At 37.1% G+C, this 26,612-nt stretch overlaps 1 protein-coding gene across 2 annotated transcripts in view; it reads left to right on the top strand.

Moving 5' to 3' along the window:
• The first annotated feature begins 736 nt into the window (after positions 1–736).
• The window catches only part of XIRP2 (xin actin binding repeat containing 2), a 74,678-nt gene continuing 48,802 nt past the window's right edge, over positions 737–26,612 (top strand). The window contains exons 1-2 of one of the 2 annotated variants that reach the window (XM_043576950.1): positions 737–894; positions 25,022–25,182. In XM_043576950.1, the coding sequence (XP_043432885.1) occupies positions 25,126–25,182 (57 nt within the window). In that variant the 5' untranslated portion in view covers positions 737–894; positions 25,022–25,125. Of the gene's footprint in view, positions 895–25,021; positions 25,183–26,612 lie in introns of those variants that run through there. The other variant, XM_043576951.1, reaches the window with a different exon arrangement.

A 26,612-nucleotide genomic window follows, 5' to 3' on the forward strand; every position in this document is an offset into this window, starting at 1 on the left:
TATTGGCATTATGGAACCAAATAGCAATGCTTGGTGACTTCTGCTTTCTTCCAGGTCAGGTCATGCTGAGTAAGTAAGGTGGCAGCAAAGGACATTCAATATTATTATCTCAGGAGCATGTGAGGTGACTCCTTCCCCTGACTGTTCTTCCTCATGCCAAGTGATTTTAAGCTAGAATGTCTTCTTACCCCTTCTTTCCTCACTTTTTTAACCAAAAGAGTACTTTCTTTATTTATACAAACACTACAATAGTGTTTTGCCTTGCATATGAGACCTCAAAAGGCAAACACTTTCCATATCAAAAAACATTTTCTAAATAAAAGTAATGCTTCCTCTTCCCGAGGACACTAATTCCACCAGAATACACTGGAACTTTTTCTACATGGTTTGTTTTCATATTCTTGCCTCTTGAAAGATTAAAATTATTTAAACCAATGGGAGTAATTCAAGGCCTTTAGTCCCTCCTTTTCCTCATTGGTGCTGATTATTGTTTAGGCTTTGTTTCAAAGTTGAGAATTGGCTTAATGGCCTTGGCTGCGGAAGGGGGTTTGATTGACTGCACATGTGTTAAAACCATGCATACATTACCGAGGACACTGCGAGCCAGAGTGCCCTCAGAGACACACTTCTGAAAAGAGTAGTTGACTCAGGCCCCACCTAGACAGAGCTCAGTTCCTAAAAATAGGTGCCAAGTTGCATCCTTTAGACACGGGGCTAAAATAAATTCAGCCGTCCCATCTACTTGCTTGATAGACCCTTCAGTGGAGCCGGCCTCCACTCCACCGACCGCTTTCAGGGGACTGGGAAATTTGCTGTATGTGAAACAAGGGAGGAAACTCGTCTGTGAAGATACATGACATTTTCACGAACTCGGGGTTAAGTCTATTACCACAGGTATGTGCAATATAGTCGTTGATACATACCCACTTCCTGGGTTGGAATATGTTACAGATCAGTGAAGACCACAGGTCAAATTGAACTTGTTATAAAAGAAAATATTCAGTTGTATTTTGTTTTTATGACAATATTTAACATTACTTTATATTGTTAAATTTAAGGCTTCATATATTACTCTCTGCCAGAGAGTTAGCATGTTTCATATGTAGTGTTGAGGAATAATGAACCAAACTTGAAACTAAAAAGTCATGAGTGAAAACTCTAATTTATAGCTAAAAAAGAAAACTGAAAAATTAGTGTATCTTTTATGACTGTAAATTAGTAAAATACACAATGAATATACCAAAAAATATAAACTGTATTTCTTGGAATTTGGTGAGGGGAAGGGAGAATTTAAAATATCTTCGACTGTTGCAGCTTGCTTAGAGGAATGGGTTGAAAATTATTCTTTCTCCAGCGTTAGTTTGGTTTTGTACTTCATGCCCGAGCTAGTCTCATCTCCTTTGGGAGCATTACTAGGAGTAAGGATTAAAGAATCAGGTTCTTCGATGTTTTGCAGAATTAAGGAAAGCACTGCCAGTTGGATCTGCCAGCCCTAATTATAGTAACTACAAACTTAAAGAGAGAAGACTGAGATTTTACTTTAAAGGCATCATGGCCTATATACTGTTTCAGATGGATTTTTTCTGTCTTCGATTGCCTGTGAACACTTTAATTTGGTCCTGTTGCGCCTTAAGTGTTTAGATGTTAGAGACTGAAGTGATTTGGGACAGGCATTATAACAGAATATCTTAAGACACCAACTACAAGCAAGGACACTTTAAGATTACATAATACAGGGTTTAAATATAGCCAGCTGGTGCTGAACTGAAAGATATTTATTTTTACCAGAGCTCCATTTGGTCACTGACGAGCTGTAGGTTGTTTAAATTATTGGAAAATTTCATGTGCAGAATGCCAAAGGAGTAAAATATTTACCTCAGCTACATTCAAAGCCATGATTTTTAATATGAAAGAGCACCTGTTTTGAGTGTTTTTTTTTTAATGTTTATTTTTGAGAGAGAGAGGTTGCAGGCTGGAGAGGAGCAGAGAGAGGGGAACAGAGGCTCTGAAGCAGGTTCTGTGCTAACAGCAAAGAGCCCAATGTGGGACTCTAACTCACAAACTGTGAGATCATGACCTGAGCCGAATCGGACACTTACCACCTGAGCCACCCAGGAACTCCCTGGAGTTTTAAAGATATCACCATTGAGTGGCAAAAATATTGGATCAGAAATGAGGAAGTCTTGAGTTCTATGCTTAAATATTCCTCTACTTCTCTGCCTCATCTTTGAGTATTTGGCCTTCTTAGTATTAACATGTAAATGAACAACAAGTCCCATTTTTGAGAGCATTTTGGATGTCTTCAAATTTGGCAGAGTGCCAGCCATTTGGGAAAACTGTAGTCCGGAGTTTGGAGTAAATGTTTCTGCTTTCATCTGATGTTGGGCATCTTTAAGATATAGCCTCCTTCACCAACCTGAAAATTAAAAGTAGGCATTCATTCTCCAGTGAACAGAGAGAGCTTTGCTTCAAAAGATGTTCATGCAAAAATGTCATTCCAGGCCTCAATTCTTCTATAATTACAGAGGAAGAGAGGGTTGGTTGCCTTTCCTCTGGTTTATTTTTGGTAAAAAGCCCACAAATTTCATAGATCATTTACAGTTGTCTACCACTGATAGCTGTCACTATTCAGTCAGCTTACCTGCTCTCTCTCTCTCATATTTACCACAATCGAACAACTTATGCACATCAGTATTCTTTTTACTTGTTTGGTAAAATATAACTTATGATGAGATGATTTGGGGTTAGACTCTCCTAGTAAGCTTGGTACTGGGAACGATTTCCTCTCCTCTCTCTCTCTCTCTGTTTCTCTCTGTCTTTCCCTCATACAGATACACAACTCTGGGCACTAAGAGACCGTTTTGTAAGACCTGTTTCCTAGCTGGGAGTCATGTCTAGATTCAGTAATTTATAGAGCAGGGCAGACACTTAATAAGTTCCTGGCATTGTAATGCCAAAACTTTGATTGAACAATCTGTGGGGGACAGAACTTAATTGACATGACATGGTCCTTTTTATTTGCTTCCCACCTCCTATCTGAAAGCATTCAAAAGTTACACTTTGAAACTTAATTAAGTTGTAATTTGTTTATTGTGTGTTTTGCTTCTGAAACAGACACTTCCTCATTCAAATTACAGTCTCATCCCTTGCAGAGTGGTGGGTAACTTCAGCTTGTTCTGATTCAGAAACGACTTTTGCAGAACACTGATTTATTCCATATAGATGCATGGTCTTTATAGGACTGTGTAGATATTGTACTGTGTTTTTTTTTTCCTGACAACAAATATGTGGTGTTTTCTGACACCAACCAATTCTCCAATTCTCTAAAACCAACTCAGTATACAATTTAAATCAGTTTTCATACTAACTTGCAGAGTTAGAGGAGACCCCAGATTGCCCCCCACTTTCTCCACTAACCCAGGAACAGCCAAATAGAAGCGATGCATAGGGCAAAGTGGGGCAGCAGACAGTGGCATAGAGCACCACACTCTCTCTGGGCTCCATACCTGTCAACACATTCACACACTTGGAAGCTCACCAAACCCTGTTGTTTAGGGATTTTATTAAGATGTCATTGTGTAGGATGATTAACTAAATAATTGGTTATTGGTTATTAAATTCGATTTCTAGCCTTCTCCCCTTCTCAAAGGTGGGAAGTGGGGTTGAATGTTCCAACTCTCTAATCACTAGGTAGTTTTTCTGGCAATCAGCTCCTATCCAGAACTCATTTCTACTTTCCCCCAACCCCCACAGAAGACCCAGAATCATCTCATTAGCATACCAAAGACACTGCCAACCAAGAGATTCCAAGAGTTGTAGGATCTGTGTGCTAGAAGCCAGGGACAAAGACTAAACATTTATTTTTTATTATGTCACATATGTCTACAAAATCTCTTCTCCTTTGAAATGCTACCTATGAACTCCAGAGTAAAACTTTTATCCTATATACTTTCCTAATCATTGGAATCCATCACTTGTAAATTTAACTAACCTGAGTATTTTTTCTTTGTACAGTATAATCAGTAAAAGCACAAAGGACAACAATTAGACAAGGAAAAAAGCAAAGATTTTATTTTCTTGAAAACATTGAAAGTCAGCAAATGCAACGATTACTCGTATCTCTTTAGATACAACAGATGATGGTGTAGCTATATTTAATGACTCTTTATGAGCCTAAATGATGGCATAAAAATAATCTGCCAGTGAGCAGTATAGTAGATAATCCAAATTCCTGGTAGAGTAGCTGTACTTCTTAAAATATTGTCAAGAATAAAATGAATTTATTACACAGAGGACACAAAGAACCTCAGTGACTATTGGTTTAACACTTTTAAGTTCTAGATAAGAAAACTGAGGCAAAGTAACATTAATTAGTAAACTCTTCTTAAGCACAGAGAACTAGAAACCAACTCTTTTGACTTTTATTTCATGCTGTATGTCATTCCACAAAGCTTTATGCCATTAACATCAACCCAATCCCATTCCACCCCCATGATGTGGGATATCTTTCCAGGTATACCCTGATAAAGTCCTTTTTTTCCAACAGTAGGTTTTTGTTGCTTTTTATTTTGCATTTCCTGTTCTCAGAAAATTATGAAAAATTGTGTAAAAGGAGACCTGGTCCACATATTTAGTTAAAATTCAAAATATGATGATGGCTTTATTTTTTAATTTTACTAAGCATTTAAGTTTGCTCATCCTCTGTGTTAGAAGAACTCTTCCCCCACCCCCACTGTCTTGTCATTGGCACATGATTTTTCACTGCTCTTTTTGGCAGACCTTCAAGTAGATCTGTCTTCTACATTCTTATAATTGTATGCAGGATATATCCTGCTGCCTGGTGAATTGAACACTTTAGATATATCTGATGGTTCAAAAGTAAGTAATTGCCAAATTGCTCTAGACATACACATGATTTAAGATAAATATAATATTAAAAGAATTTATTTTGGGAAATATCTCTGTTTGTACAAGATCCAATAGCATCTTCCTAAAGAATCTGAATAGATCAGCCTGTGTATTTCTAAATGTGTCAACATGGTAGTTACCAACATTGAAGAGCTAAAAAAAAATTCATATCACCATTAATTTTACAAGCAAAATCCAGCATTATAAATGATTTCCAAACATGTTCTCAGTGTTCTTCATTGAAAGTTCAATGAATGTGACTTAACATAAACTAGTGTTTGATTATCATTTAATGTAATTTTTAATTCATAGGAAGTTAATTGCATTGAAATAAAACGTAGGTAGAATTCACATTATAAAGTGGCTGGGTTAGCTATGTATGTTACATTTTGATAAGTAGAGTCCCATTTCCCGATGAATTACATTATAACCTCCTAGGTGCTTTATCACTGTCTATGTTGTTTACAGTAATTTTGTTTGTTTGTTTTTAGTCAGTACTGTCATAATAAGAACTCAGCTTTACCTTATCTAGCCAGGAAGCCTTTTTGTCAAATAATTCGAGGTTCATAGGGAATGGTAAATAAAAGCTTGAAGGAGACAATGGAAAAACTTTTTGTAAAGCTAAGGGTCACCTTTTAATGTATCTGTTTTCTAAGTTAGAATTTTTGACTCTCCACACAAGGGTTGTACTGCTAAGTTGGAATATTTCTGGGAAGGGACAAGAATAAAGTGAGTTTTTTCACGTGATTAAAGGTTGTCAATTACAGCTACAAGCTCTTTATAAAATTCACTGCCTCTGCTTCTGTTGGATCCCAAGATATTTCCCTGCTACAGGGAGGAAGTCTGCTGGTTTGCTATGAGGGTAAAGCCCAGCAGCAGTTTTCAGGTAGAATACAGGGGCTAGAGGTAGGGATGCTAAAGGGGCAAGTGACGGCCATCAGCAGCCAGCTTAGTTCCTTCTGTCCTATGATCCCTTCCAGATGCTCAGAGTGGGAACAGAAGCTCATTACAGCCCCACCTTCTTCAGGAGAAACTATGCTAGCCCTCTGAGTCCCAGAGCACTCAAAATCATATATTTTTAGGAATGTAACTGTATTAGTGCATTCCTGCTTCAGTCACTGACTCATTCTGGAGTGGGAATAATTTCAGGATGCATCATCATCCATCTGTCATCCAGAACTGGACAACAGCCCCAACTTTGAATATGTAAAATATCAGAGAAATGAAATATGAAAGGAAGGCATGTATTTGTATTTAAGTTACATTTTTTTTCCTGAAAAGATCTAGTCCGGCTATTGCAGTTATCAACCCCAAACTACTATTTATACTTTCTAATAGTCCACCCTTTAAATAGAAGCAATAAATTACCTCAGGCTTCAGTGTTCACCTCTTTTCATTTACCTCACCATTTCAACCCAACTGGCCCCAGTTTCTTGACTGTGTCATTATAGTACGTTATTACCATTTCTTTCCATTATGTTCCATTATGCTCATATTTATCTCTATATATTATTTTTTATAAAGTGTGGTGTTACTGGTGTCTCCATATTTGTCTTCTATTTATTTCATATTCTTGAAGGGCATTTGGATGTTCAAATAAAGAAGAGTAGTCTTCAGACAAGAACCAATAACCACAATATCATCCAAAATGACATTTCTTTTTACTCTTTGCATAACATTGAACCTGACACAAAATTTTGTAAACATTTGTATCAAGAAAGTGTCAAACATCCTTACGACAACAACAACAACAATAATAATAATAAACATAAACATTTTCTACAGGATTCTTCTCCCCTGGGTAGATTTATGTTAAAAGTTCCAGGAGCTGATATGTAAAACTTCATTTTTGATATCATCTTTACATTTTAATCAATCTGAATAGTTCTTGAAATCAGAAAGATTTCTCAAGTGATGCAATATTTTCTCTCTCTTTGCCTTTCCTCTTCCTTCTTTTTTAATCTCATTTCCATTAAAGACCTCTGGAATATATTCCTTAGTATATTATCCTTAAGATGTATTGCAGTGCCTTCAGTTTACCAGAATCACAAAAACACCATCTCTGAGGGCCAAAAGAGGTTCCAAATGAACCCCAGATAACACTTTATTGGGAAATCAGAAAATGCTGTCAGGTGAACCCTAATTAGTTGAACACAGACCTTGGAACCAGACTGCCTGGGTTTGAATTCTGGCTCTTATACTTACCACCTGGGTGGCTTTGGGCAAATTATTTAATATCTTTGTGCTTATTTCCTCATCTGAAAGTAGAGACACTATTAATATCTATTTCATAGGGTTGTTTTAAGGATTAAATAAATTAATATTTGTAAAATGACTACAATAGTACCTGGTACATGGTAAGTCTTGTATAAGCCTTTGCTGTTACTGTTGTTTTTGTTATTATTATTATTATTTAATATATGAGGCTAGTATAACATAACCATTATCTCTTTCCCAGAGAGCAAGATAAGAAAATAAGGTACCAAGTTTTCCTAGATGCTGAACATTCAGAAAAACACCACACTAAAAACTGTTTCAGAGAGAAAATTATCTACCTGATTTAATAGGTTGTTCTGTTGTTAAAATCATCCTTACCTTTCAGAGATGCACTTTTCAGCTCAAATTAAATTTCTGTCTTCTCTGGAGTTGTAGAAAGCTATTAAGTGCCCTCTTTCTATTATAATAATTCCAACACTTGAAACTAATAACCTTCCTATTGTTCTTGATGTCAACATCACATTTCTTCAAGAAATCGAACTCTTCAACTACCTCAACCCTAATGACTCTGTCTCCTTTCTGATAGAGCTGCTCACAGCCACTTACTGGACCTTTTCATTACTTTGACTTAGTTCTTGGACTCTCAAAGTATTCTCTTAGACCACAGTTTTCTCTGTTTTCAACTAAAACTGATCTTGGCCCTCAGCATAATCTTCCTATCTTCAACACATCCTGCCCCTCAGCTTCTCTACTTTTCTTTGCCTCATCTCTCTATAACTTGGATCCACTTGCAGTGTCTGAGTAAAGATGGAAGGAGAACACTCACTGAGGGGGAAGGCACTGAAAGATGGGGCTGTAGGGACCAGACTGTTTACAAAGGGAATCTGAAGCAGCAAAGGCCAACAAGAATCCAATAGCTGAAAAGAAAGCAAAAGATCACAAGCCAATGAAATGTGCAATGCATCAGATTTGAGGAATGTAGCTAAGCTATTAATAGGAAAAGAAATGGCAAGGTCAGAAGTAAGGAGGACTAGAAACAAGGTGGGATTGGAGCCTGTGATGGACATCATGCCTGCATTTCAAACTAAGGCCCGGAACAAGTCAGGAGTGTTGGATACCTGGAGTTAAGGGCTCCTGAATCCAGGCTTCAGGGATAGGTCTAAGATCTTAAAGAAACATGCTTTAGACCTGATGCCCACTCAACTGGGGCCCCATTGTCAGCTGCAACAGTAGAGTTTTCATTGACCCCTCTCTGTTTCATTTGTCCCCACATTCTTGAGCTAAATTTATCTCACCAGAAACCAATTCAACATTTTCCTCTGATGTATTATTTGTACTCCCATTCCCAGGATGCCTCTCTCATTATATAATATATAATACATAATATATAATATATAAATATTGACTCCTTATCACATTTACCATTATTCCCGAGAACCCCAGATGTTCTCTATTCTAATATACATCTGGAAAATTTGAGAATAGAAACAGGTTTGTGAGTTATGCTTTTTAGAAAAGGGCTATGTTGAATTTTAAAATGTTTAACAACATAAAATTAGGGCTTAGATAGTCACTAGAGATATGCTCTTGGTGTAACAGAGATGAAGCCGAGAGCTGATGGAGTGTGTGTGGTGAGACAAAAACAGAAGACTGGGGATGGAGCCCAGGAAACTAGATATGGTTGGGTGTCAGGAATTTTTCAGGAGACTGAAAATGATAGAGCAGATGCGTCTGGTCTAAGCTACTCACCAACTCCATGCTCAGTTTATAAAGAATAAGGCAGAGCGTGCTGCAAAGCATCAACATTTTTAATTCCTCTTTCTGAGATACTTTCTGTAATGGCAAGTGTCAGGCTTGGTGAGGTTTATGACGTTGTCCTCAGGCCCTGCACTGCTGGTGAATGGGACGTAGGGCTTTCTGTCACATCTGCTTTTCTTGGCAACCTTCCATCTCAGAAGTGCACTGGGACACCCTGAATACCTACTGAGGTCCTTCTCCTAGATCTCAGAAAGCAAATAGGATACCACTTGTGATTAGATGTTCCTCCAAGGAAAAATGTGAGTGTGCATCAGTGTCTGCGTGTTCTGTCTGTAATCCTGCTGTTAGCCCTCTGGCCTGAGAAGGCTAGTTCTTTTCTTCTGGACTGAACTGCGATGGAGACATAAATATATCTGGAATTTTTTAGCTATAAAATTTTTCTAATTGCTTTCTGCAGATATGTAATAACAGAAGAATTCCTGGCAGAAATTGAATTTGGCAGAAAGCCCAAAGTTGACTGGTTTTACTTTCCAAGCAAACATTCTTGTGCAGTTCTAATTTTCACTTGCTCATGCGGTGTCCTGTGGAGCAGTTTTGGTGATGAGCTGGATTTCATTGTGGGAGACTCACGGGTTCACAGGCAAGAAGTTTATTTTTGCTCCCTCCTGGAAGCTGTAATCCCAACTTTCACATCTCCAGGCTGCTTAAATATCTTCTGTTGCAGAATTAGGAACTTGTTTTCTACTCTTTAAAAAGAAGTAAAAGAGAGAAAGTAACAAAATCTATCAACCGGAACTATCGAAAGATGGGCACTGGATCTTGCACTATTATTTCAAGACAAATTCATTTGATAAATGCTTAATGGTCATCCACTGTGTATACGTTGTGATGTCAAACGTTAAAACAAACAGCTGTTTTCATCTCGACTGTCCATTTATGTCTTGGGAATCTAGGAATTTTAGTTCCGAATAATAATAAAAATGCAATAACCACTTCTGCAAGAATGTTAGGAAAGGCTCTGCCACTCATTGTTACGGAAAGCACAAGCAGATCATTCTTAGAAATGCTTTAGACTCCTCCTACTCCCAAATAGGAGCATTTCTGGCCACTTTGTGATGGCCATTTTGTAAACTGATGAAGCTAAGAGAGACTGACTGAAATCATGGTAGATACAGTTATGCAGGCAAACAAAAGACTTAAGAGATGGAAACCGGTGCTGAGCTCCTGGCCAGTGGTTGATGGCCTGCAGTTGGGTTACATGTCTAAAATTTTTAAAATAGTAATTGCTGACAAACAAGGAGTTGCTTAAGTTTACAGTCTGAGTTCTTTCCTATCAGGTGAGGTGTCCTAATACAGTGGCAGGTCACACTAAGCTGAAATGACTTGTCCATCTGCCCAAGACTTTTGGTGTCTAAAAGAAATAGTCTGGGGAACTTAATCCAATTTAAAGCTTCATATGGAATTTTACAATGAGGCCCAATATATAATTTTAAAATTGCTTCTTACAATTCACTCCCCCCAACTTCCCACCTCTCACCTTCTCTTACACTTGATCTAAAATACCATTGGCCTAGGAAATCTTTTGTTTGCAAGTTTTAATTAAATTCTTTGTTGTTCACAGATGTTACTGTCTTTTTTTTGTTTTTGTTACTGTTTTAATATGCATAGAAAAGAGCAAGTTTTAATCTGGATAACATTTAAAGAGTGATTTTTACACTTCACCCTTTAAAAACAAGAGTGAAATAAGCAGCATAAACTGAGTTGCTCCACTTATGGTGCACTTAGAGGATTAGGTTTTGACTCTAAGGGAAGAGAAACAAATGCCAATGCCAAATTTTTAAAGATAAATAAGTATAAATAAATTAAGGGATGATGAGACTGACTAACTATGTACTTCATGTGTACTTAAGCAGGGCAGACTATTAAATTACTTCCCCTCTTTGGACTGTCCCTAGTACCTGCATATCATTAGGAAACTGACATCATCTTTTTCTTTTGAAGTTACAGTCCACATTTATATGCAAAGGGCATGTAGGTCATGTTAATTGTTGGTGACAGAATAACCTAGGACCCGACCGATTCAAAGTTTTGATACATTAAAATTATTACACTTTATAAACATCCCTGTTCTATATTTAAAAGACTGTTCAAAATATATAGAGCATTTTTAGCGCCCCCTACAATTATAGGGACAGTAATGAGAAAGTAGTTGTTACGATACAAACATTTGAACAAGATGCAAATTACCTTTCAATTTAGAGCACATTAGTAGAACCTATAGCTTTTGTAAGAAAAACATGGATTCATAACATTTCTTTTTTTTTAATGTTTATTTTTGAGAGAGAGAGACAGAGCACAAGTGGGGGATGGGCAGAGAGAGACAGAGACACAGAATCCAAAGCAGGCTCCAGGCTCTGAGCTGTCAGCACAGAGCCTGATGTGAGTCTCAGACTCAAGTTGTGAGATGATGACCTGAGCCGAAGTTGCACACTTAACCTACTGAGCCACCCAGGTGCCCCAGATTCATAACATTTCTGTTGAACATTAGCATTTTTGTCATCTTACCCAAGGTTAAATGATTAAAGCCCACATCGTTTTGAAAGTATTCATTTTCTTAGAAAGTGGAATTTTTCTAAGAACATCACTGCTCTGGAAGACAGAATTTATTTCCAGAGGAGTCAGTTATTCACCAAGCAGTATGTTACATTATTGAAGCATTTTCTCTTTTCCCTTGACTGCTTAGCTTTTCCAAATAATGTTCAGTAAAGAAAGTACGTAGAATTAGTGTGGTTTCCCTTTTTTGATCAAGCCTATCGGCCATTAGTTTTAAAAGAAAAAATAACATATCAAAGGATAGTGTAGTTTGTAGACTTAGGCAGAGAAAGCACTTTTAAACAAAGACTTCCTTAAGGTCATTGAAAAGAGTTGGTGTAAATTTGGAGACTAAATTTCTGTAAGACAAAGGCTTAAATATATTTTATTACTCAAAGGAAAAGGGTGATTAGTAGGAGAAAAGCTGCCACAGCATCAGTTGTCTAAATTGGTGAGAGTCAGAATTTGATGATTTGGGCTTTCTTTTAATATCCTTTGTCACATGCTAACCTTAGAAGAGAGGTGAGAGTTAGAAAGAGGGCGAAGTATCGGGGAATTCCTAAAAACAGATCCAGAAACCTCTGGCTGTTCCAGAATGCAACTAGCACAGAAATGAGTTAAAGTCATAGTCGGGAAGTAATTAACTTCCCTACCTCTGCCTCCTACAAACAAACCACTTAAAGATGGGCACACCACGGGATGTTTCTCAAAGCTGCAAACTAGTAAAGGTTCAGCATCTCCATTATATTACTGTGGCTCATTTTTTGACCTGTTGAGTGCCCTCAACATACTTGGAACTCAACAAAACAGTTCAGTATACATGAACTAGCTTCATATGGATTTTTACAAAACCAATGAGAGAAAAAATGGACCATTTTAGGGAAGACAGATTCTCAGCTAGTATGCATGACTCATCTCCATCTACCAACAAATTGCTCTGACCTCAGAATGAAGTCACTTTGTGTAATCTGGAGGTCCTGACAGTTTTAGAGGTGCTGATGGACATGTTAACTAGTCTGTTCCTGCATTGCCTTTCAGAGGCACACACATTTGCTGCTAATCACAGACTGACTTTGATGACTATCTCTCTGTGGTTAAGAAGTGATTACATTTGCTTGCCATTTTTCAAGTTCTAGCCTAACTAAAACAAACAAACAAAAAAACAAAACAAAACAAAACAACCAGAAAGAAGATGGAAGATATTCTCTTCACAAAGGTACTGCCCACTAGTAAACGAGCCACACGTAAAGGAGATTTGGAGATGGGCAATCACAGGGAGTTTGTGAAAAGGAAAAGCAGTAATGAAGCAGTGGGAATAAAAAAGGAGTACTTTAGAAAATAGTGAGGAAAAGTTGTATCAAAAAGGTAGCAACTCAAGCAGACATGGAATAATGTAGAATGACATGAAATTTGGGGATTTTCTGCAATAGAGACTTTTGGAAGAAAAGGATGGAATTCAATTTAAATAAAAGGAATACTCAAGTAGGAAGAATACCTACATTCAGATTAAATGAATATAGCAACACCTCTATTTAGGGGTTATTTAACACCTAAATAAAGGTACTTAGTAGAGGTATTTAGTAGAGGTACATAGCAAGGCAAAGTTACCTAGCAGAGCAACAGTGTAATGGATCACAGGTGAGAAAAATCCAAGACCCTTCTCCTTGCCTGTAGCAGGCAGCCACAGGGCAGCAGAGACTCAGGGAGTGGCTGCATCCTCACCACCTGGCTGGTCCAGACCATGGCTCACTACACCATGCAAACCGTTCAGAAGTTGCATAGGGAAATGAAAAATGTTAAATAACTGACTGATGGTTTCATGGCTTTACCTAAATTACATAGAAGAGGGGAAAATGTGGAGAATGTTTTTTTGGGAGGAAACAGTTGATCTGTATACAAGGGTGGTTTTCATGAGCTTTACGTTTTCAGAGGACTGCCTTGTTGCTTGCTGGTGAACCAGTCCATGAGCTAGTGTCAAGATACAGTTTGAATATCATATTCATTGAGTTAGTAATTTCTTCTCCTTTACATATTTTCTCCATGCCTGTGGCCATATGAGTAGGGCTATGCCATCTTCTTTGCTTGAATCTCATCGTGTAGTTCCATTCCTTCATGATTTACTGTGCTCTCTTTGTTTCAGGAAACGTGGTAGATACCAGGTTTATAAAGAGGAATGGAATATCCTTACAGAAGGCTTTAGATTTAGGTGGATCAGAGTCAAGTCCTATCCTTTCTCCTTATAGCTTTGATCCTTGGGAAATTTCATAACTTTTATTATTCTTAGACTTGTACCAGCTCAGATTACCTGCATAGTTACATGCAAGAGATATAATAACACCTCGGGTGACTGGCAGCTAGTGACCATTTATTATTTACTGTGTGCAAGATATTATGTAAACTACTTTATAAGATCTCCTTCAGTCCTCACAGGCAATCACTAGGTTCTGTTATCATTCCCATGATGGAAGAAGAAAGAGGCTTAGAAAAGTTAAGCAATTTGCTTAAAGTCAAAAGTGAATGTCAGAGATAGAATAATACTGGGCCTTCTGGGTCCAGAGTGGATGGTTGATCTGCGTGTGGGTCTGCCTCCTGATGGATAAGAGCCCAAGACAGAACCTGGAGTAAAACAGGTTTACAAAATTAACTTAGCTCTGTCCTGTGCTGGGGGAACTTGCATGTTGGTGGAAGGTGACAGAAGCCCAGTGGGAGGTGGGAGGGTGGGCGGGGATATGGCAGGCAGAGGAACTTCAAAGATACACTAAAATGTAATGTCATGCAAATCGAAGTGTAATTTTTAAGTGGTGGGAGAGCACAGTGGAGGGAGCTACTCACTGCCCAGGTTAAGTGAGGGAAATTTAAAGGGAAATTGAGCCTGTGGTGGGCTACAAGTGGCTCTTTAACCCCATCAAATAGGATTGAGCTTGATCCATCTTATGTCATCTCCATATAAACAAATATGGTTTTGGGGGTGGGGATGTGGAGTGTGTGCCACCAAGTTCCTCAAGATTCCCCACCTAAAGAGAACTACATTTGGTGTGTCTTCAGTCAAGCCAGCTTCCTTAGCAGGCTGAGCCATCTGGGAGCTGGTTTTATTCAGAAGTCAGCATGTTGAAATGATGCAACCTGTTGTATTGCTGTTTTTAGAGATAAGGCCAAATCAACACTTCTTAGAATACTGTATTTCCTGAGAAGCTCTCTGGTTTTTTTTTCTTTTCTTCTCTCTTCAAGTAGAGCAGGACTGAATATAATGGTGATTAGGTCATGCCCAGCCTTGAGCACTGTGCTTGGCTCATGGTAGATGGGTGGTAGATGTTTACTAACTGCATGACTAAAGCCTTAGGAAGAGAGTTTATCAGATACTTTTATTGTATACTTGGGATGCAGACTCAAACAAGAGGACACTGTGGTGGAAGCAGGACACCACCTGCCATGCCCTGGAGCAGAATTGATCAAGAGAAAATTAGAGCAGTGGCCCTTGCTTTGCATTTCTCTTCCCTTGTAGTCAAGTCTGTCATTTCCCTGTTTGCGTGGATCGATACCTAACCCCATCTCAAGTTTGATCTCTGTAGTGACCAAAGAAATATAATTGAGGAATACACTTCGATTTCTAATTCTAAACCCAAGCTTATAAGGATGAAAAAAGAACCAATTAGAGTCATAGAAATTCAACTTTATTGGTTTCCCCTTGACTTATCCCTACATGCACTAAAATAAATGTTTAGAAAGGATTTGTGTATAGATGTTTAGGAAGCAGAAAGGATTCATAGCTTTAATTAAAATGTATTTTATAATAAAATGTTATATTTTAATTAAAAATATTTACATGAGAGACTGTGTAGAGTTGAACAGGTAGTTCAGAAATACTTGAACTCAATTCCAGGCTCAGCCACTTACTAGATGATTTTATCTTTTAAATGTTACTTTCTTCATCAGTTGAATGGAAATAATACCACCGATCAGATACGGTCGCTATAAGAATTAGATGTAAAATGTAGGTGTATAAGAATACGTGCAAAATGCTTACCACATAATCAATACTCATTAACAGGCAGTTATCATTGTTATAATACAATATACGTTTGATTATGCTAGGGAAATGTCTAACATGAGACCTAAGTTGTAAAACTATGCACCATTGATAGGCATTTAATGGTTCTAATTTATTTGACCATTTCAAAGAAATTTAAGTCATTTTATTCAATTATTGATTTTTAACAGGGCAATTCTTTAACTACACTAAGCAATTAGTTTGAAATATTTAATAGCCATATGATTAAATGTCCAAATATACCCAAAACTGGCAATATTACTGTACTAATAATTATCTAATTTCTGACTAAATTCTATTTGTTCTTAACTGCTTTAGTACCAGAAGTACTTCTTGTGAGACGCTAGGAGCTGCACAAAACAGGACAAGTCTATATGATAATACATTACTACAATTAGAAAGGGCAGTTCTTTTACTCAGAGAGATTAAAATCTAAATGGACATTTAAACTTAGTCTTATCTATAAGTAGATGGGCATTTCTTCTTTGGGGCATGAAGAATAACTTCAAAGATGTTTCTATCACAAGGTGGTTTGTGTATATAAATCTGTGTGATTTGGGGGACCTGGAACTAAAATATGACTTAAAAAGGATCTACTGGAGTGCCTGGGTGGCTCAGTTGGTTGAGCATCTGACTCTTGATTTAGCTCAGGTCATGATTCCATGGGTGTGGGATTGAGCCCTGCGTTGGGCTCCACACTGAGCGTGGAGCCTGCTTGGGATTCTCTCTCTCCCTCTGCACTCTCCCCCCATTCATGTGCTCTCTCTCTCTCAAATTAAAAAAATAAATAAATAAATAAAGATGTTTAGAAAGAATCTACCATGTAGTAAATTCTGACATGGACAGGTGTATGTACGTGTAGAGTGGATGCTTCCATTAGCTTCCTATTGCTGCTGTAACAAATTACCACAAAAGTAGTAATTTACAATGGCACAAATTTGTTTTATTATTGTTCTGGAGCTCCAAAATCCAAAATGGGTTTCACTGGGCCAAAGTGAAGGTGTTGGCTGGGGCAAGCTCCTCCCAAAAGGTCCAGGGGAGTGGAGGGATCTGTTTTCTTGCCTTTTCTAGCCTCTAGAAGCTGCCGACATTCATTAACGCATGTCCTCTGCTTTCAAAGCCAGTAATGTACAATCTGCACTGCCCCCCTCACCCCCTCTCTCTCAGCCCTACCTCTGCTTCTGTCATCACCTTTCCTTTCTGATTGACTTTCTTGCGTCTCTCTTTAACTTATGAGAACCCTTGGGACTATGTGGAACCCACCTGGATAATCCAGGATAATCTCCCCATCTCAAAACTCTTAACTTAATCACATCCACAAAGTCCCCTTTGCCATGTAGAATAACACATTCACAGATTCTGGGGATTAGTATGTGAACATTGTTGGAGGACCAATATTTTGCTTTATAACATTGCTGAATCTTGTCTTCTTCCTCTCACAGGCAACTGGATATACAGGATCTCTTCCAGTATCTGGTGAACTAGGAGAGTACTGGTTAGGGAAGGGTGGAAGGGTTAGTAAGGAGGCAAAAACTAATTCTTTTTCTTACCCTGAGAGATTATCTGTTTTTGTTACTGTATAAAGCATGGTAATCAAATGAACTCGGATGAATGAAAAACTTGGGGGAAGGTGACAAGTGTATACACAACAACACAGTGCATTTGGAGGGAATAGGACCATACGGAGGCTAGTTTTAAAAATGGAATCTGGTTCACTCTGCTCATATACTGGATGGATGCCACAGTACAGTTTTTGTGCTGTCATGGCACACACTTTCACTCGTTTTACTCCTTGCCCTTCCTCTCCATGTATTTTTTTAAGAACTATAAATTAATGCAAGATTGTGCTGTACATTTGCTCTTTCATTTTATTCTCCATCTACTTCTTGGTTTTATAATATTCAAATGAGGGTAAAATATATAAAACTCAAATTGATTACAAATTTGACTTGGCAGCAGCAATATGAATGTTTAAAAGAGATGAATTTTATTATTAGCTGAGGGATATGCAAATATTGAGAATTACAGAAAACTTATTCATGCTAATGGCTGTGAGCCTGTGCTGTGTCCATCAGTATGATATCCTGTACACGAGTCTGAGCTGGATTATAGATCATATGTTTAGATTTGATAGAAGTTAGTTCATCACTCTCCCAATTTAGTTCTAAATCAATTTTCCAAGTACTAAACAGTTGACTTCTTTATAACGCATCCAAAATACAGCAGGAAGGCTATTGATGCATCACTGAAAGTGTGTTTGCCTTATTGAAGCTGATATCTGTGTTTGCACCAGCTTTGTGGGCTTTTTTGTGGCCCACCAGCTCACTTTCTTCCTGGCTCTTAGTTTGGACTAAATAAAGATTTATTGGATTGACTTTAGACAACTGCAAAGAAAAAAAAAATTAACTTCTTGTTTATTTGCTTAAGAGTTCAAATTACTATTAAAACTTGGAATTTCTTTTGAGTCATAATTATATACTGGGTTAGCTCTCTGGGACTAGTTTTTATATGTTTTTATTATATTCGCAATAGGAGTCAGTTCATGACAGAACAGTCTCCTTGTTGTTTGAAGTTCACTTCATCTGTTTACTGGGAAGGTGAGTGTTTGGGTTTGGTTTTGGTTTTTGGACACGTGTATTCCTTGAGAAGTAGCACAGATTGTAAAGTCACAGAACCTAGAGCCAGACTGCCTGGCTTCCCCTTCCAGCTCTGAAATTCACCAGCCACCTATCTTGAGCAAGTTTTGCAAGCTTCCTGTGTCTCTGTTTCCTTATCTGTAAAACGGAGATAAAAAATAAAAATAGTCTCTACTTCATAGGGTGGTTGAGAGCACTAAATGGATTAATGTCTGACACATAGAAACCATTTCATACATATTTGCTATCATTTTTTATTTGTGAATCATTCTTTTGAGGCCTTTATTTTCAGTCATGTCTACAATTTTGTTTCTGACTTGTCAGTGTACTTTATTGAAAAAGTAACACTTTTAGCTTATTTATTACAATTGCCCCTCCACTTTTCCTTTTGTCTTATAATTATTTTTGTTTAAAAGATTTTTTTTGTTTATTTATTTTGAGAGAGAAAGAGCATGTGGAAGCCAGGGAGGGTCAGAGAGAGAGAGGGAGAGAATCCCAAGCAGGCTTCACGTTGTCAGTGCAGAGCCCCATGGGGGCTTGATCCCACAAACCATGAGTTGGTGACCTGAGCTAAATCAAGAGTCAGACGCCTAACCGACTGAGCCACTAAAAGATTTTTTACTTTAAATTTTTTATGCTTAGAAAGTCCAACTGAAATCATTTGCTACTTCTCTAAAGATTTTTTATCATTTTAAAAACCGTCTAACTCTTAACTCCACCTAATACTCTGTAACATGCTGTGACATGAGGAACTGTTTGATGCTTTCCACAAAATCATTACCCAGTTTCCCCAACATGATTCATTGGTAATGCTGCTGTCTCCTCCCTTTTGTTCTTCCACATAGTCACATGGCCAGCTCCTTCATGTTTCAGGGCAGATGTCCCCCTTCTGAGGATGCTTGCCCTGACACCTGCTTATTGATACACCCGAGTGGATTATGTCCTCTCCCGTAGGCTCCCAACTTAGCTGGTACAAACCTATTAACTCTTGGGTTATAATTTCCTGCCTTTCTTTCCAACTAGATTGAAAGGTGCATTGTGAATGTATTGTATGCTTACTGTAGATAACCGATAGTTGTTTAATGATAATGAGTAAATATATTAAAATAAGCCTTCCTAATTATATAATGCAAATCATTTCCTTTTGAAATTTCATATGGCAAAGATGGAGGGAGATATGTGAATGTCACCCACAGCAATTAGATTCCCATAAAGCTCCCCTTTTTCTTATTACTGATGGTGTTTATATGTTGTTGTACTATGCTAGTCAGCATATAGAGGCCTACAGGGTTACAGCTTCACAGTGGGATTAGTATCTTCTATCTGTTGAATGGCCCTCTATCTCATTTAGTACACTTTGTCTTTAATGTTATTTTGCACGAAAGGAATATAGCCATGATGACTATTCTTCATTTTATATTTGCCTGTTACATTTTTGCCCAATATTTTCTTTTTAAATGTTGTGTCTTGTTTTAGGTTTATTTCCTGTGAGCGGCATATGGTTGGATTTATTTGTTTGTCTTTTGGTATGGCATTTGACCTGTGTTTATTTTCATGACTGTTATATCTGATCTTATTTCTACCTTCTTGTTTAGGTATTATATGGTAAAACCCTTTCTTTCTGACTGACTTTTGTCACATGGACTGTGTTTGACTTTGTGTTGATGTCTCACATGAGTACCAAAGTGGATTCATATAGACTTGAGCTCACAGAACTAAAATTTCAGTAACCAGTATCCAATTTTCTAACTGATTTTAGTGTTTAGTGTTATAAAGGGGGCATCTAAGGATGTCTGAATTTTGTTTTTTCACCACAGAAACTCTTCACATGTCTAGATAATTGTAGAACTTTTCTCTCTCCTTGTAAAACATTCAAGTTTTACAAGGATTTATTGTTATATTGGTGTTTTAAACTTAATTTTATTTCTGGATTATGGTAAATAATTTAAATCTATGCCCAAATTTTTATTTTCAGCAATTTTTCCTCAAATATATATGATATGTTCTGCTTACTCCCCCAGCCTCTCACTGCAATGCTGTAATTGTAAGGTTTGGATTTTGCTCTCTGTTCTCTGGCATCTCCTTTCACATTGCTATAGCATATATTATTCTATTTACTGCCTTCAGTGTGTGTTTTAATTCTTCTAAACACTTTAATACCTCTGGTTCTTTTCTCATCTCTGACAGCTTTCTTTTCTTCTGATTTTACCTCAGCCAGGTGCCTCCTTTAAATCAGACACAGCTAATATGAGTTTCATAACACCAGCAACTGGTCTGTCAGTGAAATACAGAGGTCAAAGTATCTTAAACTTTATTCTACAGACTTCCACATAACCCATATTGGGTAGGCAAAAGGGAAAAGAAATAAGGTGACTCACAAAAATTTAAACGGTATTTGTGCAAGCCAGTTTTGAAGCATCTGGTGTTTATATCTATCTTTTATCCAATTATATCCATTATAGTATCATAACATGGTCATCCTTTCCATAAAACTTGATCCACCACTACAGTTTAGGAATGTACCTCTCATATTTTGACAGGAAGAAGAAATATTACATTTAGAAAATGTGCTGAGATGGAATCTTGCTTTAGAAATAAGATCATGACAAAGCACTTGGATTTGCGAACTGTGCCACATTGGGTATTTCTGAATAGACATTTTTCTGACTTTGACCATATTTTGAGCAACACACTGATCCCAGCACTATGTATCAAACCATTGACCTTTATCTCCAAGTTCTTACTCTTTGAAGATTTTAGGTTTATATATATAACTTGTTACTTCAGATTTTAGACAATTATTTAATGGGAAATGAAGATAGATTTGTTATTTGTTAATGTTGTAAGAGCGAGCATATCCTTTTATAAACCACAGAATTCCAAATTTAAAATTTCCTGAACAGCTGGTTAGAAGAATGGTTTATAATAAGTGTAACAATGGCCCTTTTGAAATGTCTGTTAATACTAGCCTGTGCATATTTCTAAGAATTCTTTCACTAATAATAGAAGCTGTGAAATTAGAAGAAAATCCAAGATTGTATTAATTACATTGACTATTTCTCATTGTTTTCTACATCTGACTTCTTAAAGCTATTATTTTACTCCAAGGAAACACAGGATGCATAGGATGCCAAGGATGCATAGTCATCCTTCTGTGACTGACTACAGGCATGTGAATAATTGGTCAAGAAAGGAAGAGCATTCTATCTTATATTGTACTACTTTGCTTTTTTTTTAGTGCTTTAAACACGGACTTACCATATAAAGTAGAATTCAAGAAGACATGACAAGTTCTGTAACTGGGCAAATTTTATTGGTTGATTGATTTAGTCACTTTGTTTTTAAAAACTGCAGAGGAGGGGCGCCTGGGTGGCGCAGTCGGTTAAGCGTCCGACTTCAGCCAGGTCACGATCTCGCAGTCCGTGAGTTCGAGCCCCACGTCAGGCTCTGGGCTGATGGCTCGGAGCCTGGAGCCTGTTTCCGATTCTGTGCCTCCCTCTCTGTCTGCCCCTACCCCATTCATGCTCTGTCTCTCTCTGTCCCAAAAATAAATAATAAAAAAAAAAAACGTTGAAAAAAAAATTAAAAAAATAAATAAAAACTGCAGAGGAAAAGCGCATGTTTGGAGAGTGAGAAAATAGATCTGTAGCCACATGATTTAAGTCTCGTGATTTAAGAAAATAGAAAGTGGATCTATCTGTGGTATATTACAAAAAATAATAACATAAGTATTTTTCCTAAGAACCTCAGAATTCTTATAAAAGACATTCTTATCCTTGGTGTGTTATAGTTTTCATGGTAACACCTCATAATTTTTTGTGTTTTGTTTTCTTCCAAAGTTCTTACTTATTATATGTTCTTTCTGCTTTATAGGATTTATTCTATTATGCAAAGAATGAATATTTGGGGTAGATTAGCAATTATTTTCTCATCAGCAAACAAAAGAAAACATTCAATATTTAGGGTGCAATGGAGTCTATGTCCAGCTATGCCATTAACTCTGGAGATTTGGGAAAATTCACTGAACTTCTTTGGATTTTCATACTCATCTGCACAATGAATTACCACTAAGCCCCAGAGACAAGTCACTTCTAGTACAATGATTTTGTGATCTTAATATTTATAATGCCTTCTAACAGAAATAGTCATTTGAAAAGTTTGTTTTTTCCCTTCCTTTTTCACAGACCACTTTAGCCTTATGGCGTGTTCTTACATAGTCTGATTTACATACTTACAGGTATGCACATTTCCCCCTATATTTCCATAGGTGTTTTGTGACAAGAGCATCTTTATTTGTTCTTCTTTGTCACCTCTCTCTTTAAAGGTTCCCTAAACTCATTTTACACTGTTCTCCAATCTCAATTGCATTCAAGCCTTCTGAAATAGCACAGTAGGAGATCAGGGGACAAATGTCCCCGTTTTTTTCCTCACTTATCCCTAGGAAAGAAGCTGTCTTTTCAACCTTAAAAAGTTACATCCACTGTCATCAGTTTCAAGATAGGAGCAGACGGAAACACTGCCTTATAGTACACTGGGCAGGAAGCATCACCTTGTTTTTCAGATGAAGAAATTGATAGGTATTAACTTAGAAGGTTAGGAAACAATATGGACACGGTTTGTTAACTCAAGTAAGTTTTCTACTCCATGACTACCTGTGTGGGCAAAGTTACAGATAGGAAGGAGAAATGGAGAGATTAAAATGTAGTGTCTTGTCTGTGATCAAAATGAAAGGCCATAAGGCAATGGAATACAAATTTCTTAATAATCAGGTCACTGATTTCCTGACCATTAGTCTTGGGCATTTCGCAGTAGGATGAAAAATGATAAAACTCAAATATTTGAAAAGTAAATACCATCTGTAAATTTTAGCAAAAATAAACAGTGACTTTCTGTTAAGATAAATAAAAGAATGACATCTTTTATGAATAATACACAAAATGAAATTTGGGTGTTAATGTGGAAAAACTTTAGGGAGTCATGTTCAATAAAATCTATATAGTAATCATTCACAACAAAGTAATAGTACAGTTGAATATAAACTGAATTCGTCTGTGCAGATAGATAATCCACAGGGGAAAATAGAGATGTATTTTCTTTATCATGTGAAAGACTTTCAGTGGTATGGGAGAATGTCTTCTTATCGGAATCAACTGAAGGAATATACTTTTGTATGAATGTGAGGTTTTGAATGACAGGTGAATTTCAAAAATAACTGACATTTGTTATGAACAAATCAGTGTTGTACAATCATAGCATTCATAATCACAACTTTGTATTCCTGTATATTTTGTATTTTTGAAAGCATTTTAAATAAAACATATTTACAATTTTAACTGAAATATATGAAAATGTTTATTTGAATAAGAAGTCTCTGTGGAAAACCAGATACTCAGGGAGCCAAAACACAAACGATTTTTAATTTTTTCTGATCACATAGGTTGCTCTCAACTGCTATTGTATACATAAACCTTAACCAAAAGGATTCTATAAGATGGTTCAATGTGGGAGCTGGGGGAGGAGGTATGAAGAATAGAAAAGAAAAGAAACAGCTTGGTTATCTGTTACCTGGGATTGTTTGGGCCATGGTTTACAGTGATGAAATCAAACCAATCCAAATAAAGTATACCAATGAGCTCTGTTCTACGAGCTCCAGAAAATACCAGCCCTAAGATGAAAGGCAGGGGGTGCATGAATGAGTAATGAATATATATGCATCCATGCATATGCATGTGTATATATCTGTACGTATATATACACTGATTGGTCCCATAAAAAACCCTTGCAATGATTTTGGAATTAGAGCTCTTTAACAGTGAATAGTAAACCATCAAACAAAGAACACTAGATTAAATACGAAAATCTAGTTTTGAGACCTGCTCTGGCACATATAACTAAAAAACCGTGGAGAATCACATAACCACGGAGAGCCCTTGTCTTCCTTTCACATAAGGAAACATTTAGACATGTTTTCCTGTGCCAAAAAGGAGCTTGTTAGATTAGGTAAGACTATATGATATTTAGGACCTTTCTGTTTCTGACAACTGTTATTCTGTGATCATGCAATCAGTCTTTTGCTCTGTTTCCAAATATGTAATTCCTGTTACCCTGTATTTTTGTCAAGTAGATGGCTTAAATGGGGAAATATCAGGCCATCTGAAATGGGTGACTGACAAAGCTTTTTCTAACAGTACTATTATTTCTTTCTCATGTATTACAGGTCTCTATGAATAAAGGAAATAAATCCACAGTCTATAATTCTCATGGCAATCGTTTATTTTGGCTAGATCCATCTCCTGAGTGTTAGGGGTGGGGAGACAAGCAAAGAGCAATTTTTAGACATTCTAAAGATTTGGTCCACCCATCACATCTGCCTCTAAGTAATTGCGTGATCATGGGAAAGTTTTTTAACCACTGTGACTCTCCATTTTCTTATCTATAAATTTTAGAAAATAATAGCACCTACCTCATGAGGTTGTTAAACAAGAGAAGCAAATGAGAAAATGCTCTTACTGCATTTAACCTAAATTCAACCCATGGTGCCTCAGGAATGTTCATTATTAACATCATGAAGCTCTTAATAAATCACTGTCTTTCATCAGAATAATCACAGGAGTAGGAGGAGAGACAATATTTTTGTTTGATGTTCTCATAAGCATATGCTTCTGTAGAGGCATTTTGTAGCTTTGCTTGAAAGCCTGAAGAAAAGAGGGAGACTGTGGAACATTGCAAATACAGTGTTGTGAAATGATGCAGTCTGTTTTATGAGAGCAGATATTTTAAATGCCTTTACTGTTCATAAGGTGATGGTATTTTCTTTTCAAAGCCTGAAACACATATCTGAGCGTGCTACATTTGTTTGCAGTGACCGTTGGCCCTAATAAGCCTGCCAGTGGGTTTGCAGAAGACAGTGCTGCACAGAGCGAGGGTGTGTCAGACCTCCAGGAGGTGGTGTCCTTGAAGGAGCGGATGGCGAGGTACCAGGCTGCTGTTTCCAGGGGTGACTGCCGCAGCTTCTCTGCCAATGTAAGCTGCTCCTGGTGGTTTTGCATTAGGCAATGTGCTTTTTGTCTGCCCTTCGCACACTCTCCTTACACCGTAATGCAAGAATACCACTGGGTGGTGGGATGAAGCAGAGAAAGCACATAGTGTGAATCAAAGGCAAGGATGTGAATTGAAGCTTCAGTGCTGCTACTTACTAGCTGTGTGAATTTGGGCTACTATCTTAACCCCTCCCTGAGCTTCAGTTTCCTTAACTGAAAAATGGGAATAGCCATCTACCACAGAGGATCTTAGAGAGAAGTCAAAGAGATAATTTACGTGTAGGCCATAAGGCAGAGTATAAATGTGTTATTATTGCCATCATTATCATTTAACCTATAGCTATTCTCCTCAGGAAGGTTGGGAATTAATTTCAAATTTTAATAATGTGGGTCTGCATGCCGCCCTCCTTGGTCTCATGTATAGTTCATTTAAATTCACTGGCAGTATAATTTTTTTTTTGCTTTTCTCATTTCTCTGTATGCACTAAATCCATTAGGAGTAGCTTAATCAACATAGAAATGAGGGAGATTAGCAATGTAGGCACTCTGCTAAACCAATTATGATTATAGGAAACAGCAGGATTCAGTAGGACCACCAATTTTAGAGCCAAAGCATAATAAAGTCATATTCAAAAGAATTTGTTGGGTTCTATCATCTGTGGCCTTCAATCCACAGGGTTTGATGAGTCATTTTATTAGTAGCAGCTTTATAGCTTAATGGAATATAAGGTTACTCTTTTATAATTATAATCTCCAAATTAGCAAAGTTGTTCATTTAACCAAAAGAGAAAGAGAGAAAGAATAGCCAAGAAGGGTGGCGTTCTAAAATAGCTACTCTTAACATTCTTCTTTACAAATTATTTAGAGACAAGGCTGACTGTGCCAAACTCATTAACAATATTGTAATTCTAAATGACATTTAAGTTTTTACATAGTCATTAAAATCCATTTTAGATGCAGCACGGATTTTGAATGAATGTACAGAAATCACAGAAGTAGCTAGATCTCTTCCAAAATAAATAGTATCACTCCAGTGCCTCCTGCCAGTCCTCTTAGATAGCACCCCCTGCTGGATAATTAGGGAACTTTACTACAAATTAGTGTTCTAAATAGGAGAAAAGATTCTTGGGGAAACAGACTGATTTTGAAAGTACCTAGTGAGAGAGGGGTTATTTAGTAAACAATTTTTTTTTATTTTGGAAGACTTTTATCTTACAGGCACTGGAGGAATACACCATAAGACAAATTTGTATTTATACTGTGCTAAAAAACAGAATATTTAAATCGGGCACTAAGAAAACTAAATTATCCCACTATTTAATACAAACACACAAAAAAATGTTAATGCTATTATGAAGGTAGCCTACATATAAAGAATTTAATAATGCTTCTCTGCTTGTTTTGGCTCAGGTC

The sequence above is a fragment of the Prionailurus bengalensis genome, chromosome C1 (genome assembly GCF_016509475.1).
Source record: "Prionailurus bengalensis isolate Pbe53 chromosome C1, Fcat_Pben_1.1_paternal_pri, whole genome shotgun sequence".
NCBI lineage: Eukaryota > Metazoa > Chordata > Mammalia > Carnivora > Felidae > Prionailurus > Prionailurus bengalensis.